At 33.3% G+C, this 18,225-nt stretch overlaps 2 protein-coding genes across 3 annotated transcripts in view; one reads left to right on the top strand and one right to left on the bottom strand.

Moving 5' to 3' along the window:
• The window catches only part of THSD7A (thrombospondin type 1 domain containing 7A), a 394,233-nt gene that overhangs the window by 49,417 nt on the left and 326,591 nt on the right, over nucleotides 1–18,225 (bottom strand). Inside the window, exons 12-13 of the mRNA XM_081283672.1 lie at nucleotides 13,397–13,591; nucleotides 11,728–11,991 (exon numbers count right to left, since the gene is read on the bottom strand). Coding sequence (XP_081139798.1) covers nucleotides 11,728–11,991; nucleotides 13,397–13,591 — 459 coding nt within the window. The remainder of the gene's footprint in view (nucleotides 1–11,727; nucleotides 11,992–13,396; nucleotides 13,592–18,225) is intronic.
• Nucleotides 1–18,225, top strand: part of PHF14 (PHD finger protein 14) — a 604,994-nt gene that overhangs the window by 427,913 nt on the left and 158,856 nt on the right. The gene's annotated exons all lie outside the window — the stretch shown is intronic.

Here is an 18,225-nt window from a genome sequence, read left to right as displayed (position 1 = left end):
TAGCATATCTCAGAAAACCTCTCTCAAATGAAACTCAATTAAATTGTTAAAAGATACAAACTAGAAGCTAAGATAAAGACAAAAATAGCAAAAGAGTATATTGCTCAGCATCCATTTTTATTTCCCAATGTGTAACAACATTCAATAATTGCCTGTCATGTTTATCTAGCACCATTAAAATCCTTAATGCTACTGATGAACTGCTAGATAAGCATTCCTCTGCCTTCTCTGCCAAGATTTTTTTTTTTTTTTTTAGGGCAATTAACACCAAACAACCATGGAGGATGGAAAGACAGAGAAACATTTAAATGTTTTAAGGCTGAATAAACTGCTAGCATCTTATAGCAATTTATGGTTTCTGAGGAATGCTGGAATAAAATAAATGACTTCACAATGAGGATGTTAAAACTTTTAGCAGTTCAATGCTGAATTTGACACTTGGGAAAATTAGACTCCTGACTTCTGATCATAATTTTTGCATTCTATATCTGTTCTGACTGTTGTTTCAGGTTGAAACAAATACACAACATGGGCAAGTTTAAAATGTCAAATAGAGGAGTATTTTCTTTGAGATATATGAATTCACATCACTTACTTGAATTATGAATGTGTAGATAAGGTACCTTTCCAACTACCTTCACAATTAGTGAATTGTGCTGCTTATGATTAAAAACTTCATTTTGAAAGCACATGGACAATATTGGTTAGTTCTGATTTACAACTATGTAAATGAGTAAGTCTGGCACACTATCTGAAACATCTGGATTGATTTCAAAAGCAACTTCAGAAGTCTCTCTGACTTAAATGTGTACTATAAACATATAACTGCAACCAGGAACAAGACAATTTAAATAGATTGTTATATACAGTGGTCCTCATGGGTATGAAAAATTTACAAAAAATCATTTTGTAAAACTTTTCAGTTGGACAGAATATTCTTTGGCAATTACATATTAAGAATTGGTAATTTGATAACCTGGGGTAACCAAACAACTATGTATATAACCAAACTCCAATATTTCAGTGTTTTCTGCAACTCATATATTCAATGAAAAGTTATGAATCAATATTGGATAGTGATATCACAGTAAAATGCTCAGGTGAATTTACATAATTTTAATGAAATGCTACTTTAAATATAATTTTATTTATGATTATTTGTTTTTTATACATATGAAAACATCTTTCATATCTGCTAAGTACTTGTACATGTTCTCAGAAAATTTCAACATCAGTATGAATGCTTGTAGGATTTTGTTACTATTGTCATTTCAATACTGTGAGCCTATCCAATGACCAGGCACATTTCGATTCATATATGGTGTATGTGTGTGTGTGTGTGTGTGTGTGAGAGAGAGAGAGAGAGAGAGAGAGAGAGAGAGAGAGAGAGAGAGATTATTATTATATCAAGGTCATTTCTGGTAGGAAAACCTAGAACATTTTGTTGTAGGAATAATTTGGCTGACCTTTGTTCCTGAAGGTAGCCTCCGAGCCTTGATATTTGCTGAGAGGACTATCTTGTTATTAATGGTGTGCCATACCATATGCAAGTTTATGCTAAAGAGAAATCTTAGGAAGGAGGCCGGTCACACCAGAAATCCCAATCATGTGATTCAGGGATTGGAGCACTGAGTCCCATGATATCTGACTGACCTCTGTAGTGAGGGTGAGAGTGAGTTCCACAACATGGACAACGATTCAATTATGCTGAAATGAAACCTCAGTAAAAACTATGGTTACAAAAGCTCATGTGAGCTTTCTGTTTGTTAATACACATCAGTGTGCCGGGAGGGAGATGCCTCCTGACTTCACCCAAAGAAAACAGGGAAGCTTCATATTTCAGATCAGCCAGTTTGTAAGAGGTTAGGTAAATTCAGGGATCCCTGAACTTGCAGCTGATGTCTGAGTAAGAACAGTCCTAAGTACAGAGCCCTTAACCTATGGAACTTGCCCTTATTATAGGTAGTTAGTGTCAGAAATGCACTGAACTTTCAGGTATGTAAAGTAGATTAAGTAGGTTTATTTATTTTATATATATATATATATGACACACAACTTATATCTATAGTTTGCTTATTCAACCAAATAACACACCTTGGGAATTATGAATGTGTAGATAAGGTACCTTTCCACCACCTTATGGATTAAGGCATTTGATTACTTTCCCAACCCCCAATTTAAGTAATCAATACAGAATTAAAAATCAGAAGCAGTGTAAAAAAATCCATTCTAGCACTCTAGCAATAGGGTTTTATTAATCATGGTGGTGGTGGGGAAACAGATATATATAATGTATAAATGTGTGTGTGTGTGTGTGTGTGTGTGTGTGTGTGTGTGTGTGTGTGTACTGGGGATTGAACCCATCCAGGTCATTTAACTACATCTGCAGCCCTTTTTAAATATTTTTTATTTTGGGACAGACTCTTAGGCTGAGTTGCTTAGGTCCTCGCTAAGTTGATGAGGCTGGCTTTGAACTTGTGATCCTCCTGCCTCAGCCTCCCAAATTGCTAGAAATATATTTGATGGGGATTTCAGATTACAAGAGAAAGAACTGGGAAATAAGTTAACTTTGAAGACTATTAAGGTTATTTATCTTTAATATGATACAATGCACAGCATCTTTCTTTTAATCAATGAAAATCTAATATTGCCATAAAACTATTTCCAAAAATGATGTTTAAACATTAGTTTGTTGGATTCTAATTGGAGTTAAACATAATTTTAATTTTAAAAAAAAAGTGTTCTGTGGCAAGTTAGACAACTGCTATGTTCAACTGAGTCAAACAGATTTCTTTACCTGGCCTTTTAAAAATTTTTTCCCCTGATATGAACTGTGAATGTCTAGAATGACTCAGATGCTGCATTTCCATAATTATTTTATTTTTTCCAGAGCATCTTGCTGAACCAGTGAGAAATAGATCATCCAGATAGGTTATAATTGGAATGATTTAAAATTGGGCTCATGTTTTAAACCATACAGAATTCTAAGATTTTAAAATAAAAAAAGTGGTTACTTTTTGTGTCCATTTCTAGATATAGAAGAAAATGAAAAATTAACCAAAATTAAAAAAAACAAAAAACAAAACAAAAACCTCAAAATCTTAAGAGACTTTATTTTTTTTCATACTTAATAGCAAGAAATGAACTTTAACAAAGGGAAGGGAAAGTTATAATGTAGATAAATTTCTTGAATTTAAAGAAAATGTTTATTTAAAAGACCAAAGGGAGTCAATTTTGTTTTATATGCAGAGTACCTAAAATTTCCTATAAGGAATATATGGGCTTTCAAAGCAACTCTTCAGAAATGTGATACACATGGTTGGCAAGTACAAGTGAGAATTTTTCTTTAAAAATTTTAAAATGCTGGCGTTGGAGAAGATAATGCTAAGTGAAGTTAACCAATCCCCAAAAAACCAATGGCGAATGTTTTCTCTGATGTAAGGAGGCTGACTCATAGTGGGATAGGCATGGGGAGCTTGGGAGGAATAAATAAATTATAGATAGGACAGCGGGGTGAGAAGGGAAGGGAGGGGGCAGGGGATTAGCAAGGATGGTGAAATGTGATAGACATCATTATCCAAAGTGCATGTATGAAGACACGAATTGGTGTCAACATACTTTATATATATAACCGGAGATGAAAAATTGTGCTGTATATGTGTAAGAAGAATTGTAATGCATTCCGCTGTCATTTAAAAAAAATTAAAATGTACACAAATTTGTTGGAACTGGATGAGCCCACTGATACAGCTTATGTCTAACATACAATGTCTTCTTCATGCATTTATGCAAAACATATTTCTTATGCTTAAGACTTGGTTTATTACTTGACCATTTTGATGACACTCTGAAATAGGATAAGAGATTTTAGGAGTGAGAAGAATTAACTAATGTGATATGGAGCTTCTCTAGAATTCTTGGATTTGCAGAGTTTTACTAATAAATTGGGAATCTATGTCTGGATTCATATAGGCCATTCTGTATCTTTGTGAACCACAAAACATTGTAGCACAATATAAATATTGAACAATTCTGTGTTTATATATATAAAGAAACAACTACCACAGACATAAGCAAGATGATCCCTTTATAGTTATTTCACTGAAATCAGCTTTATGACATGACATTTGAAGGAACAGGAGCTTAGAGACTGTAGAAAGGACAGAAAGTAAAATATTACACAGAGATTGCTGATGACAACAAAATACAAATTTTTTATGTTTTAATTGTTTGTAATTGCAAATAATAATTATTTTCTTGGCAGTTAAATATAAAGCAGTGGAACCCTTTCATCCTAAAACACTGAAAAGGAAGTCAAATAAGTACATGGGATATATTGGAGACTATTTTTGTCAGTGAAGCCTGAGGGGCTTTGTGGACCTAGTTTGAAAACCACATTATTAAGTAGATAGATGAGTTGAGGTGTCAGGGACAGAGCATAGAGAACTAAATGATAATGGCAGACGTTTTTCTGTCACACCTGACATGAATAGTAGCTGCAGGAAATTTTCCTAGTCTCTCCCTCATCAGCTCCAGTGTGCTCCCTCAGGGAGCCCATGTGAGAAAAGAGTGCTGGAACCCACAACTGATTTAAATTAGACCCTAGGCAATTACTTTCTCTATGTACCTAAGTGTCCTTAGACATCCTTTCCTTCTTTACCTGGCTCTTTGAATGCCTGGTTACCTCAGGAAAAGTCAGTCCCTCACCTCTGCCTCTCTTTTACATTTAAAAGGGAAAAAAATCCTGGTTGTGAATGATAATTGCCAATGCACTACTAGCTGTGTATCCATGCTATGGAACAAGGAGCTGAAAGTTTGAAATGGATTAGACATTAAATAAATTCTACCAACTGAAAAAGTTTTGGGAGAAATTAGGACTCCCTTTCCAAATTGTTTATAAGACTCTATTGCCTTTTCTCTTTGATTTAATTAAGCATTTTTCCTCAAATAGCCACCATGATAAAGAACAATTTCTTGTTCCAGTTTAGTTCTATTAACCTGTAAGATTAAGCCTTTATAATCTCTGCTAGAATCCATTACAAAAAGTAACTTGTTCAGTTATATTATAGTTGAATAGTCAAGTGGTTATCCTTAGAATCTACTCTACTCATGCTCATAAGTATTTTTACCAGACATATCTTGAATTTAATACCTTCAACTAAAATCAATTTGTAAATTGGGCATTATATTAATATTTTTAATCATTCAAAATGTATTTCTTTTCTAAATTTTTGATGATGGATCTTTTCTGTTCCCACCAATTCTAATAGAAATAAGTCCACACCTGCATGTGTTCTAGAGTCCCTGACTGAGAAGACAGTAGCTGCTCTTCACAGTTCCTAGCAATAGTTTTTGAGGGTCACTGAAACATGATACCTGCATCATTTGTGTCAGTACTGTGAGAGGCTGGTGAAATAAGGATGAAGGTTGCTTATGCTATTAGGAAATAATGTTAAATCTGTATCTTTATGAAAATATTTATTAAAAGATTTATACTTTATTTCTAAAATTTATAGGGCCTTCTTTTTCTTCTAATTATTAGTGTTATGGTACAAATTATGAAGCAAATCCATGCAAGTAATTTTGGATGCTAGTGAGGCTTTCTGAAAAACATAAGACTTAAATGGGCATAGGTTGAGCCCCACATATGCTTGTAAGAACAATGGCTAAAGTCATTCATTGATGTTGGGGAGGTCTCTGCATTGTCAATTGTTAGGATACCAGGTAAAGGGAGAAAACATGGAAGACAATACAAATCACTGTCTATTAAAATTAATGTTGCAGAGAAATTAATCTTACACTAATCAGACATAAGATAAACTATTGTGAACTCTTGTGACTACCATTAGAGACCAAATGTAAATACTTAAAAAATTATTAGGCCCATCTGAATACCAGCATATATCCACATGGCAATAGAACATTCTGTCATCTTAGAGGCACTGGATCATGATTATTGAAATCTCTAAGTAAAATAAACCCAACACTTTAATAGAATTTGTATTTTGTTTACAAATACAGTGGTAAAGTCTAGAACTCTTTCATATTTCTCTAACAGAAAGGAAGAAGATACTTTTTCTCCTTTGATATTTTAACAGGTATGTTGTGATATTTTGACAGATATATTGACTTATGTTGTGTTCATAATTTTAAGATTTTTTTCTCTTTATATATGAAAAGTACCATAATAAAATACTTAAAAATATTGAGCTGTAAAATATGGAATTGTTGTATTGATTAAAGTTCAGTTAAAGTAGAATTTCTTTGACAAAATATGAATGTTTTCTAAGGGACAAATCTGTATTGAGCTTTGATGTTTTCATAGTGTTTGCAACCAATTTTACAATAAGTACTTAATACATTATATGGGCTTAATAAAACAGGAGGAAGAAAAATGTGAGCACATTGGAATATTTTAAACTTTTGCTACTATTTGTTATGATAAAGGAGATAATCTCCAAATTTTCCCTAAAACTATTCCCCCTGGATTGAAGTTCAGCACTTCCTTTCAGGGTAATCTTTAAATTGCCAATATTCTTTCTACCAAAGTTTCTATGGATTTATTCTGTTTTCAAAATTATACCTAAATAGACTTCACTGTATGAAGATCAATCTTCATAAATATCAAAAGTTTCCATGACTCATAATCAAGTGAACTGTTACATGAAAGTGTTTGTTGTTTAGCCCAGGAAGGCACCATCCTCAGGAGGGGCAATAAATCCACATGTTGTCTCTATCAGGTGCAAACCCCTGGTTCCTACTGAGCTACAGTAACTGTGAGTGACTGTTTGATCCAGTGCACTCAAACTTTTTAATGTGCAGGAGAACCCCCTATGGATCTTGATGAAATTCAGATTCTGACTCAGTAGGTCTGAGATGGGGCTGTGTTGCTGCATTTCCATCCGTTTCTCAATGATCTTTATACTGCTGGTCCACAGAGCACATTTTATTAGCAAGGATTTGATCCCTGTGATATTGATAGCCTATGCTGGCAGCCTGTTTCTGTACATGAAGTTTTATTGGAACACAGCCCTGCTCATTTGCTCACATATTATTGTCCACGGCAGCCTTCATGCTACAAATGCAGAACTGAGTAGTTGCGACAAAGACCTTCTGGTCCACAAAGACTAACGTGTCTGTTATCTGGCCCTTTAGGAAAACATTTGGTGACAGTAACTTAATCTAATAGCCAATTCTTGAGATTCCTCATGTTCTCCCTCTGTTAATAAATATTTGATAGGTATCAACAGCAATATTTTAGTTTTAGGCAACAGGAGAATTATGCATATTAAACAATGTGGAGTCAGGAAGAAAACTCATGAGATAAACCTTTGTGCTTGCTTGATGCTGACTAATGATTTAACATCACCTGTCTAATTGAGTTCAGTCTTAGAATATTTACTGATTATGCAGTATGGCTTAAACTGACGATGTGAAATACCAAAGGAGAAAAAATATGAGGGTAAGTTTGAAGAGAATTGTCTAGAAGGAATTATATGGCTCACAGTGCTCAAAACTGGAGCATCAACTATTTTTATCTAATTCATTTTTAACGTGTCCCTTTCACATAAATCAAATAGAGTTATTCCATATTTTCACAGAGAGAGTATGTGGAATTACATAAATATCCCAAACACACAATTCAATCCCTTTAAATTGGGTAATTTTCCAGTTTGGGAAAATCCAAGTTGTCATAGTGGTTATCAACATGAACCAATGGGTTAATCTATTATCCAAACCTACTGTTGTATGAATCAGGCAACTCTGAACAGAAAACTTTACATGGGAATCAAAGAGATTTTCTAAAATGGGTATTATTGACCTCATTAAGTGGAATAGGTGTGCTACTAATATTTCTTCTCCCACTCAGTATGTAAAGAAAAACCTGAATATTTGATCAGTATCACATAGAAAGTTTCTGGCACATGTAGTACTTATTTTTGGTAAAAGATTTAGTGATCTCAATGATCTGTTTATTGCCCAGAAATATGGTATGGAGGGATGGAAAAGGAGAGCATCATAACCTGACTGTGGATAAAATGCAGCCCCACTAGGGCTCAAGTCTTTGTAAGGAAAAATAAATTCTCTCTAGCATTTCATCCATTCATACATTCTACAAATATTTACTGGTATTTATTATTCTAGGTGCTTAGGATACGTTGGTAAATAAAATAATCTAATATATCCTCATAGGCACTGACATGGGAAATAAAAACATAAATTGTAGAGGTCTGGGGAAATAGCTCAGTTGGTAGAGTGCTTGCCTAGCATGCACAAAGCCCTGGGTTCAATCCTCAGCACCACCACCACCACCAAAAAACAAAAAACAAAAACAAAACAAGCAAAAAACACATAATAAGTAAGTTATATAGTATGTTATAAAGTGATGTATGTATAGAAATGTAAAACATGGAGCAGGATAGGGGATTTTGGAATGCTGAGTTGGATTAAGCGTAAAATTCTATCACATGCATAAATGGAAATGTTGGATATGTGTTCTTGCATAAGCTAGGTTATCTCTGAGATTCTTTAAGATATCAAGGTTAAATAATGTGATTTTTAGAGGTTCAGATATTCTATTATTCTGTGAAAATTTTTTTGAATTAATTAATTTAATTAAGTGTATATGACAGCAGAATGCATTTTGATTCATTGTATACAACTGCAGCACAACTTTACATTTCTATGGTTGTACATGATGTAGTATCACACTATGTGCAGTTATACATGTACCTAGGGCAATGATTTCCTTCTCATTTCACCATCTTTCCTGCTCCCATGTACCCTCCTTTTCCCTCTCTCTACTTTGCCCATTCAAAGTTTGTTCTGTGAAATTTTTAAGGTAATTAACTTAAGAAATTAGGCACTCAGTAAAGCATAAACTTCTAGAAAATAAATCAATTTAGATCTTCAGTGTCCTGGGTTCATTTCCAAGTACTGAGAGAAGAGAGAAAAATAAATAAGAAAGAAAAGGAAAGAATAAAGAAAAGAAACAAAAAAGAAAAGGGGAGAGCACTAGTGGTGAGTAGAAAATTTGTAATTAATTTGGTTTATGAGTGATTAAAAATCTGTTGCTAGAGTGACACCTTTCAAGATTTCATACCAAAATGCTATATATATTATTTGTATTATGTTTTTAGTAGATATAATGCTCCAAATGCATTATCACATGCATAAATATATATTAGATGTGTGCATATTGACATTTTTGCTGTAAGTATATTTAATACCACATATCAGGATGGAGGAAGGTTTTCATGGCTTCTAAGGTATACCTTAAGATCTGACTTTTAGGAATGTAGTTAAATCACTTTCAGCACAGAGTCTATTATTATGAGAAAAGTCCAAGCTATTAAAATAAAATCGTGCCCCAAGTTGAAGATATAAAAAAAAATGACCACATGGGAAACAGTCTAAAATAATATATAATTAAATTGGTGACAGTCAAACTGTTTTATCTGTGTAATTACTGATAACATGATCCACAGATGAACAACAACGATTAAACAGAAATGCCCCAAGGCCACTGTTTAATAGGGGATTAGTGTAACTGTACTGAGCACACAGGGGGATCAACTTTATGTTTAAATGGAGAGGAGGAAGAGACATCTTCTCCAAGGCCACTTGAAAGCCCACTTCCACCTCATCTTGAAAGCTGATTTGGCAGAGAGAAGGCAATTGTCATGGAGATGGCAAGCATGACTTGGATAGAGTGGCAAAATTATAACATTTTACAAATACCATCAGAATTGAGAAAACATGATTAAGGAAAGTAGTAATTGCCAAATAAATTAGTCAATAGAGATTCAATGCTGCAGACTTGACTTTGAGTAAATATCTAGTAAACACTAAAATATCCCACTGGATATCTCATCATAGATCAGGTTCAGCAGGATAGAAATGATGTAGGACAAATGGAAGAACTACATTGGATCTGTTCACTTAGTTAAGGATCTAATATCCTTTCCCAAGTCCCATGATGTTCAATGCTATCATGAACACATCTTTTTCTATCTATACCTATCCCTGGAATACAGTACTTCATTCCTGGTGCTTTGAATTGACAGTGGAAGAAGTCTTCTGTCTTTGGCCAATTTCAATTAATTTTGTATTTTTTTTTCTTTAATAAGTGTTCCAATTTTTTTTTTGTGAGAGTCACAGAATATTTTTAAAGTTTTTTTTTCCCTAAAAGTAAGATTGTTAAGTGACTTACTTAAGCTCTCTTGCATCTAATTAGCAGATCAGGATAAAAGTGAGAATATATTAAAGTTATTCTGGAAGTTCACAGGTAATTCTATAAACAAATTATTATCTCAGTGGCTAACTATGCATAACAAGTTAAATGTGAGTGAACACTTATATGCAGCATTCCAAAAGAAACACATTTTTAAAGTGATCTTGAATTTCACATTTTAATAAGTAATTATGATTTTCTACTTTATAATCTCAAAATAGGAAGGAAATTTATATTTTTCTTGGTATCTAAGACATAGTATCTTTGTTTTTTTGAGGTAGAAATTAAAATACTCATTTACTCTTAGAGAATTTCTCAAAGTATGTATATAATAAATATTTTTCTTTTGTAGTTACTGTTCTAAGTAAATGGAATAATCTCCAATTTCCAATGCACATATGTTAACATGAAAAAGACTATATCTAGATTCTCAATACCATGGAATATTTGAGGTTCACATCTCTAGACTTTGATGAAATAGGAACTCTATGATTTTTTTTAAGGAAAATGTTTTTAGAAAACATTATAAAGAAAGGTTTGAGATTCCAATAAATGTGTCACCGTGGTATCTTGATTGTTTGTAAATGTGAGATGGTTCCATTAGTTTGTTCCAATAGCAGAAGTTATTTTGGCAAGGCTGGAGGGTAGTGTACCTAGATCCTAGCCATTTAACTCATTCTTTTTTGGTCATCCCTATCAAAAAGGTTGGAGTTCATTAACTAGTGCTTGAGAATACAATTACAACACATCTGTGATTCAAAACAGATGTATTAAAATAAAATAATAGTGGATAAATATCGTTTAATGCTGCCCATGTTAAGGGAAAAAACTCAAGGAGTTCAGTAAATACTTTGATCAAAGATGGCCACGATTCAACTTTTTGCAACTCAATTATCAGTGCATTTTCGTTTTCTATTTTGCTTTAGAAAATAAAAGCATCCAGTTTTCTAGGACTGTGTACATTTTCCTGTGTTCTGTTGTTGTGGTTTTATTTTTTGCTAATCTCAGCTTGATGGACAATAAACAGATGTTTGAGTTTTCACCAATTACTATTTTCCACCTCTCCTCTCTGCTACTTAATGACACTTAGGGCACTTTACAAAGCTTGCCAGTTTGGTTGTTAAAAGTCTGTCTCCTTTAAAACTTTAATCTCAATTTGAATTCAAACATTACTTCCTCTTTAAATCCTTTCTGTACACAGACCATTGGGGACTGTTGGGTCTACAGAGTGAAAAGGCTCTTGAAAAGCTCCAAGAGGTTTCTGGAACCATTTGTGCCTATTCTTTTAAGGATATGGGCCCCATCAGGCTTCTTGGCTTTGGACAATTAGACGATGCCACCAAGTGTCCTGTTAGATATAAGTGAAACATCATGTGGTGCTCCACAGTGTTCAGTTTAGAACACACTCCCGAAAAGCTTTAGTACCATACGTATGCATTTTACTTCTACTCCCAAAGACAGCAAATATGAAAACTGAAGAAAAATTGCATTACCATGGCTGTTACATCTGGATGTTTCCACTAGCCTTCCATTTTGATCGTAGCATGCCATTGCTTGGTAACGATATCCTTGTCCACATTCCTTGATGTCTCCTTGTATTTTCATTCCCAGTAACACTTCCACTTTCCCTTCTGGTAAAATGCAGTCTGACCAGTTCCCTACAGGCTGTGCATTGTATTTGTCACAAGGACAATACTGAGTCTCAATCAGGGGGTACAAATGGGAATTTTTACATTTTTCTTTCTTTTTACTTTTTCCTGTGGAAGAGAAACATTTGACAATTTAAGTTGGAAAATAGCATTATTAATTTAAAACATCCCTAAATTTTCTACTTTTCTAAACTTCCTTTCTCTGATTTAACAATACCCATTACTAGCCTATAAATAAAACTATTTTCTCACTCCAAAGTGCTTCCTATGCAGATTTTTGCTGGTGTTGTGTGCTTTGCATAGTAAAAAATTTTCTTATATTCTCATTTAAAAATGGTCCATTTTGTATAAGGGACTACTTACTGTGTTGAATTTTAAACTCTCCAAAATGAATAAAATCCTCTAAAATGAAAAAAATTATTTCCACTGATTGGGGAATTTGAAGTGATTGCATAAACCTCACATACGCAGAAATATGAGCCAGAGACAGTCACTTCCTTGGTAACTGCAAATAGTGTAGTTACATAGGATTCAAATTCAGAAAAGATTTATGGGCTTTATGTCTCCATCTATGCATTGTATTTTTCAGAATTTCTGAATAGTAATCATTTTCACATAGGTGGTGATTAATGTAGGAAATATAAATAATATTAAAAATGAAGATATTTAATATTAGAATAAAATATTTGAAAAGTTTTGAGTAAATTCCTTCTTAAAATTATATAAATTCTTCTTGAGTACAAATTATATATATATGCCTGAAAATATATCTAGTTAATTATTTTTGTTATATCACAAACTATTTTATTATATTATATAATATATTCTCTTGTATATAATTAATTACCTCACCTATCTCTAACTTAAACTTTAAGTTTTCTTATGTTATTTTCAATGGACTCCATTTTACAGGTGGTCGTTTTAATAATTTAAACCTTCTGAATGGTCTATTACCACCAATATTTTCTGTTGTCTTTTGCTACTGACAGTTTTTGCAATGTGTTAGTCTTCAGTTCAGTGTGAGGGTTCCTGTGTTGCTTGGTACATTACTGACTTTTGTCATTGTGACTCTCTTTTTAGATGGAGTTTCAGATACAGAATTAATGTCATATTTCTCCTTCTAGGAGATGATGGATAACCTGAACCTGTGACAGTGAGGCTGGGTTAAGAAAATGAAGAATCAACCTTTCTTCCTTGCTCCAAGCACTTTGCAATTTCTAGGCAATTCACTGCAAGTGTATGTTTAAGCTGAAAAATAATCTATCATGTATTGCACAGTCAGTTTGAATAGGGAGTCAGATTGCTTATTCTTTCTATTAAAATGACATAATGCTTCTATTACTGCCAACTTACATTAAAATACACATCCAAGTCCACTGACATATTCGGTGTAGGAACAGCAACAAGAGGCAGTTGCAGTTTTCAGATACATTGTCAAAACTCTCTTGGTCTGACTTCTATTGTGTTTTTCTACCATGACAAGAGTTGGTTTAGGCATCCTAATTTTTCTTACCAACAATAGTACGCTTTCTGGTCCTAACTGCACCACAGTCTCCATTGCATGAAGAAAACTTGGACCAGCTCGTAAATTGACAGTCATCTTGGCAGGGGATCTGGCAAGCTTGTGTGAGGGCTGGCACAGGGCCTGCATACCGGAGGCAGTCATGGATGCCAGCCTGTCCTCCATCTTGCTTTCGACAAGTAATAGCTGAATGAAAAGCATAGTTCTAATTACTCTATAATTCAGAAATTCACATTTGCTCTGTCAGAGGAATCCTTTTAATTCCCTATTACAGTAGAAATCTGGTAGCAGTGTTTCTAATAATCACAGTACACATAATATTGATTGTAAGTTTTTAAAAATAGCAAATAACCCTCTGGGTTTTTGTGGCACAGAAAAGCACATACCACACACACCCACACATATACACAGGAAAAAACACACAGAGCATTTAGCAGCTTTTACTAGATTCTGTTAAAGATTTTAATTTCTGTCACATGTGGGGTATAAAGAAATGAATTTTTTAGCAGACTTTTCATATATGCATTCTAATCCCAGTTTATGTTGGACATAGGGTATTCAAAAAGGTGCTGGGAGAAACCAGTTACCTCTAAATTATTTTATAACATTGAGCAATCTAGAATTTCTAAATAGAAAGGTCTTAGCAACAAATTGGTTGGTAGTTTGAGGTGCGGAGGGAGTACTTATGCAACTTGTCTTGAAACTCATAGAAAGCATGTTTTGTTTTTATGTATACTGTAAATTTACTAGGAGGTTCTGATGTAGTTAATGGAAGAAATTAAAATGGAAACTAGAAATGAAAAAGGAAACTTTTAACGATCATACTTTATCATATCATTATCAGCATTTCCACAGTTATGTACGCTAAAAATTATCAAATGATTTAAATTCATAAATTATTTATTCAAAGGTATTATTCTAGTGAATTACTTAAAACAAGAAACAATTTTATTACTTACTGAACATGGATATAATATTAAGGTAATAAAGGTCATAAAGAAAAACAGCAAGCAATGCTTTCAGTCCTGTTTCTCCTCTGTCATTTCTCACATTGGTTTTAAAAATAATTCATTCATTTACTGAGAAAGCAGATGAACCATTTAAAGTTTAGTCCTAAATTTTTAATCTTCATTGAGTTACCTTAAATGGCCTAATTTAGATGAATTAAATGGATTTCTCAAGTTTATGGTCTAGGCTAAAGCTGGGCTGATTTATCCTTGCTCAGGACTTCATCATTATGAAATTAAGGGGAGAAGCCTACATTTTGATCCTAAATTACAGTTAGGACTCAGAGGGCTCCAGCTTAGACAACATTGTCTTTATCTGTGAACTAAAACTTAACATCTGTTGGTGCAGGGCTGTGTAATGGGGTGTGTAAAGGGACATAACTAACAATTAGTTCTCTGTTTATTTAGTAAAACTTAATACAATGATTGCAGGAAGAGTTACATAAAAGACCCTTCTTTATTGTGCCAACATTAGTGAATACTCTCCTATTTTTTAGATATCATTTCATTTTTATACCCAAATTTGGTATAGCCAATTAAGAACAGGAGTCTTTGAATTTTAAATACAGTAAAACTTGGTCAAGTGGAAACAGTGAGCTTTATGAAGTTTAGGTGACAAGGAAAAAACAGTAAGTATCACAAAGAGAATCTCACAAATTGTACCTAATCCTTCTTACACTATGCCAAGCTTTGGGAAACAATGGCATCTAGGTATGGACTAAGAGACCTCTGACTTAGATTTCAATAAGAGAACTTGATGGGGACTTGAACAGGAGCTGATCATAAAGAGCATCCATCTAGTTGGAAGGATTGCTACCCTATGTAGTATATTAACCAATCGAGGTGACTTTGCAGGTCTCTCCACACCTGTTACTTGGAAGAGGACTGACCACTTACACACTTTAAACTTGGTAAGTTCTCATGGTTCTTGGGGAAAGCTGGCCCAAGGATGATCAAAAGGAAGGACTGACAAAGAGGAAGATATTAGACATTTTACTAGCCAGGATACGTGGAGCCTCCAGAAATGGTTAATTTAGAAAATAAGAGATTTTACCATATTCATATCTTAAGCTGTGAGGGTTACACTATTCATAACTAAAAGAAAATTAAACATTACAAAACTAAATTTGGATTATTTGAAATGAAGCTACTTTTATCTACTTGTCAATTTGGCTCCTTGAAACAAACCCTAATGTAAATCTTTTGAGAAATTAAATGAAATTTTCTTAGGTTCTCCATTAAGGATCTCACAATTATATTTCAGAATTGCTCCACTTATCATCATACTAAGTTACATACACACACACACACACAAAAAAAAAAACAGAAAACAAAATAAAACAATACCACTACAAATACAATTATGGAAACAGTTATTTTGCACAGAACTATTTAAATAAATAGTTTATTTCCCCATATGCCTTAAATATTTCAGGTATTTGAAAAGAAAAATATGTGTAAAATTCCCATGCCTGTTCTTAGACACCCACTCAGCACTCCACTCTTCTTATCTCAGATTCTTGATAATGTACTTTTGGAATGAATTACTCACACAATGTTATCCAAACAAGTAGCAACAGCACCATTTGAACAATATATTGAAAATTTATCATAGATCTCAATTTATTTGCATTCTAACTCAGAGGAAACACAACAATCCAAACACAGAAATAAAATCTGAAAGAACTTCCTGCTATTGGATAAGGAAAATATAAATGTTTGGAAAGAGAGCCATCTGGTCTCTCAACTTTATAAATCTTAAAACCATTTTTAAGACATTGAAAACAGGGTGGTTTTAATTGTGGAAAAGATGGATCATACTAAGCACAGTTTCCAAAAAGCTATACACCAGAAAGCTATAGCTACCCACAAAATTTTATCTGCATTTGCAGGTGGAGTGTGTATATCTCATGTATAAGTTCTCCTTTGAGCCTTGTTAGGACGATGTGCCAAAGATCATGCTATCCTATGGATAATGTACATGAAAGCTTTTAGTGGGAGATCAGCAAATATAATAATATTATAATATAATAATATAATCAATATAATCATTTTAAAGTAAAATTCTATATTTAACTCTATCTTCATTATATACATATATTTCATTTATAATTTTATTTCATTTATATAAGGCACAACAATTTTTACTTGTCAGGGGACAATTTGCACCCAGCAGGTTAAAAACATGGGAGACATCAATGTGACTAACTTGTGGGTTGCATATGAATCACGTTAGGTAAGCTTTGCCCATCAATTCTGAGGAAAGGTTACCAAGAAATAAGAGAGTTTCTTCAGCAAGTAAGTGCTACAAAAAAAGAGAGCTCAAAAGGCTATTAGATTAAAAGTGACTCCAAAAAAATAAAAAGTAAAACTAGCAAAATGCAATCTGGAGACAATTTTTGGACCCTAATTTGAACATGTTCATTGTATGTAGACATTTTTGAGACAGAGAGGGAGAATTAAACATGGCCTAATCATGGGATGATATGAATTGTTGTTAATTTTGTTTGTTGTGATAAGAATACAATTGTTATAAGAAAGAATAAAGTGTTTATGTGTGAAATATATCCTTTAAAATACTTCAGCAAAATTCTTTTTAGGTGTGTAGGAAATGGCAGATAATCAAGAATGGCAATATGTTGAAAACTGTTGAAGCTGAATAAATGATAACGGCATTACTAGCATTCATATTAGTCTCCCTAATCTTGTGTATTTTTAAAACTTCCCATGAATTTAAATTAAAAAAAGATTAATGAGTATTATATGTATAGAATTTCCAGAATGGGTTTATAAACATAAAGAAAATATAAATTTTTGAAAGAAGAAAATAATAAAGTTTCATAGTATGAATAGATAATACTGTTTGAACTAATGAGATGGATTTCTTCATTACAAATGTGAGTATGTAAATGGAAGACTACTCATATAGCTCTGAAGTAAATGTAATAGAATTCAGAATGTAGCTGCTTATCTTCATATTCTTGAAGAGGAATAAAACGCCTTTATTATTCACATTGCACAAAAAAGGAAACATCTATTGGTCAATGGATCACTCTTCAGCATATAAGACCATGCTGTACATTCATTGTAATAATCAGAGGGATATAAATTTTTAGATCTAAAATATACACATGGAAGTTCATTATAGGAAACAGGATAAGAATCAATATCCTAGTGCAGTGAAAGTTGCTGGATTATCTGTAACAAGGAGTTCAAGGAGCTCTGAGACCTTATTTATTAAATTGAGCAATATGAGCACGTTTTATCCCACCCCAGTAGTGTCTAGGTAGCATTAGAAATAGAATATATTCTGCTGATTGGGTGATTAGGTGAGAGATTTTTTCCCATAGTTTTATTTAAAAAATGACAATAGTCAGAATGAATCATGTAGAAATAAAAAGCTTCATGTGAATGGGAGCTGGTTACCTGGAGACCTAATTGTGCCTAGAAATAAAACCAGATCTATAAATAAAACAAGAGGGCTCCACTTGTTTACTAGGTTGATGTAACGATCAGGTCTCTTTTGTGCAAAAGAGATTTTCACTGAAAAGTTTGTCAAATTATCCTTCCTAATTACAGTTTGTGAATATAACGCTTGCAGAATGGAAAAAACAAACACACAAAAAACAAACGTACTTTTCTTTCTTATTGTTCTTAAATAGTTACCAGCGACCCCCGTCTCATTGATTCCCAGAATGTACTTGAAAATGCCAGTCTGTGAACTTACTAGGAAATATCAACCAGCCCCCAGAGGAGTAGCTCACATCAAGGTTGGCTAGACTGCAGTAGGATCTGGGAAGGCTTAACTAACTG

The sequence above is a fragment of the Spermophilus citellus genome, assembly GCF_964194105.1.
Source record: "Spermophilus citellus genome assembly, chromosome: 3".
Taxonomy (NCBI): Eukaryota; Metazoa; Chordata; class Mammalia; order Rodentia; family Sciuridae; genus Spermophilus; species Spermophilus citellus.
This window is presented reverse-complemented; position numbering and strand designations above follow the sequence as displayed.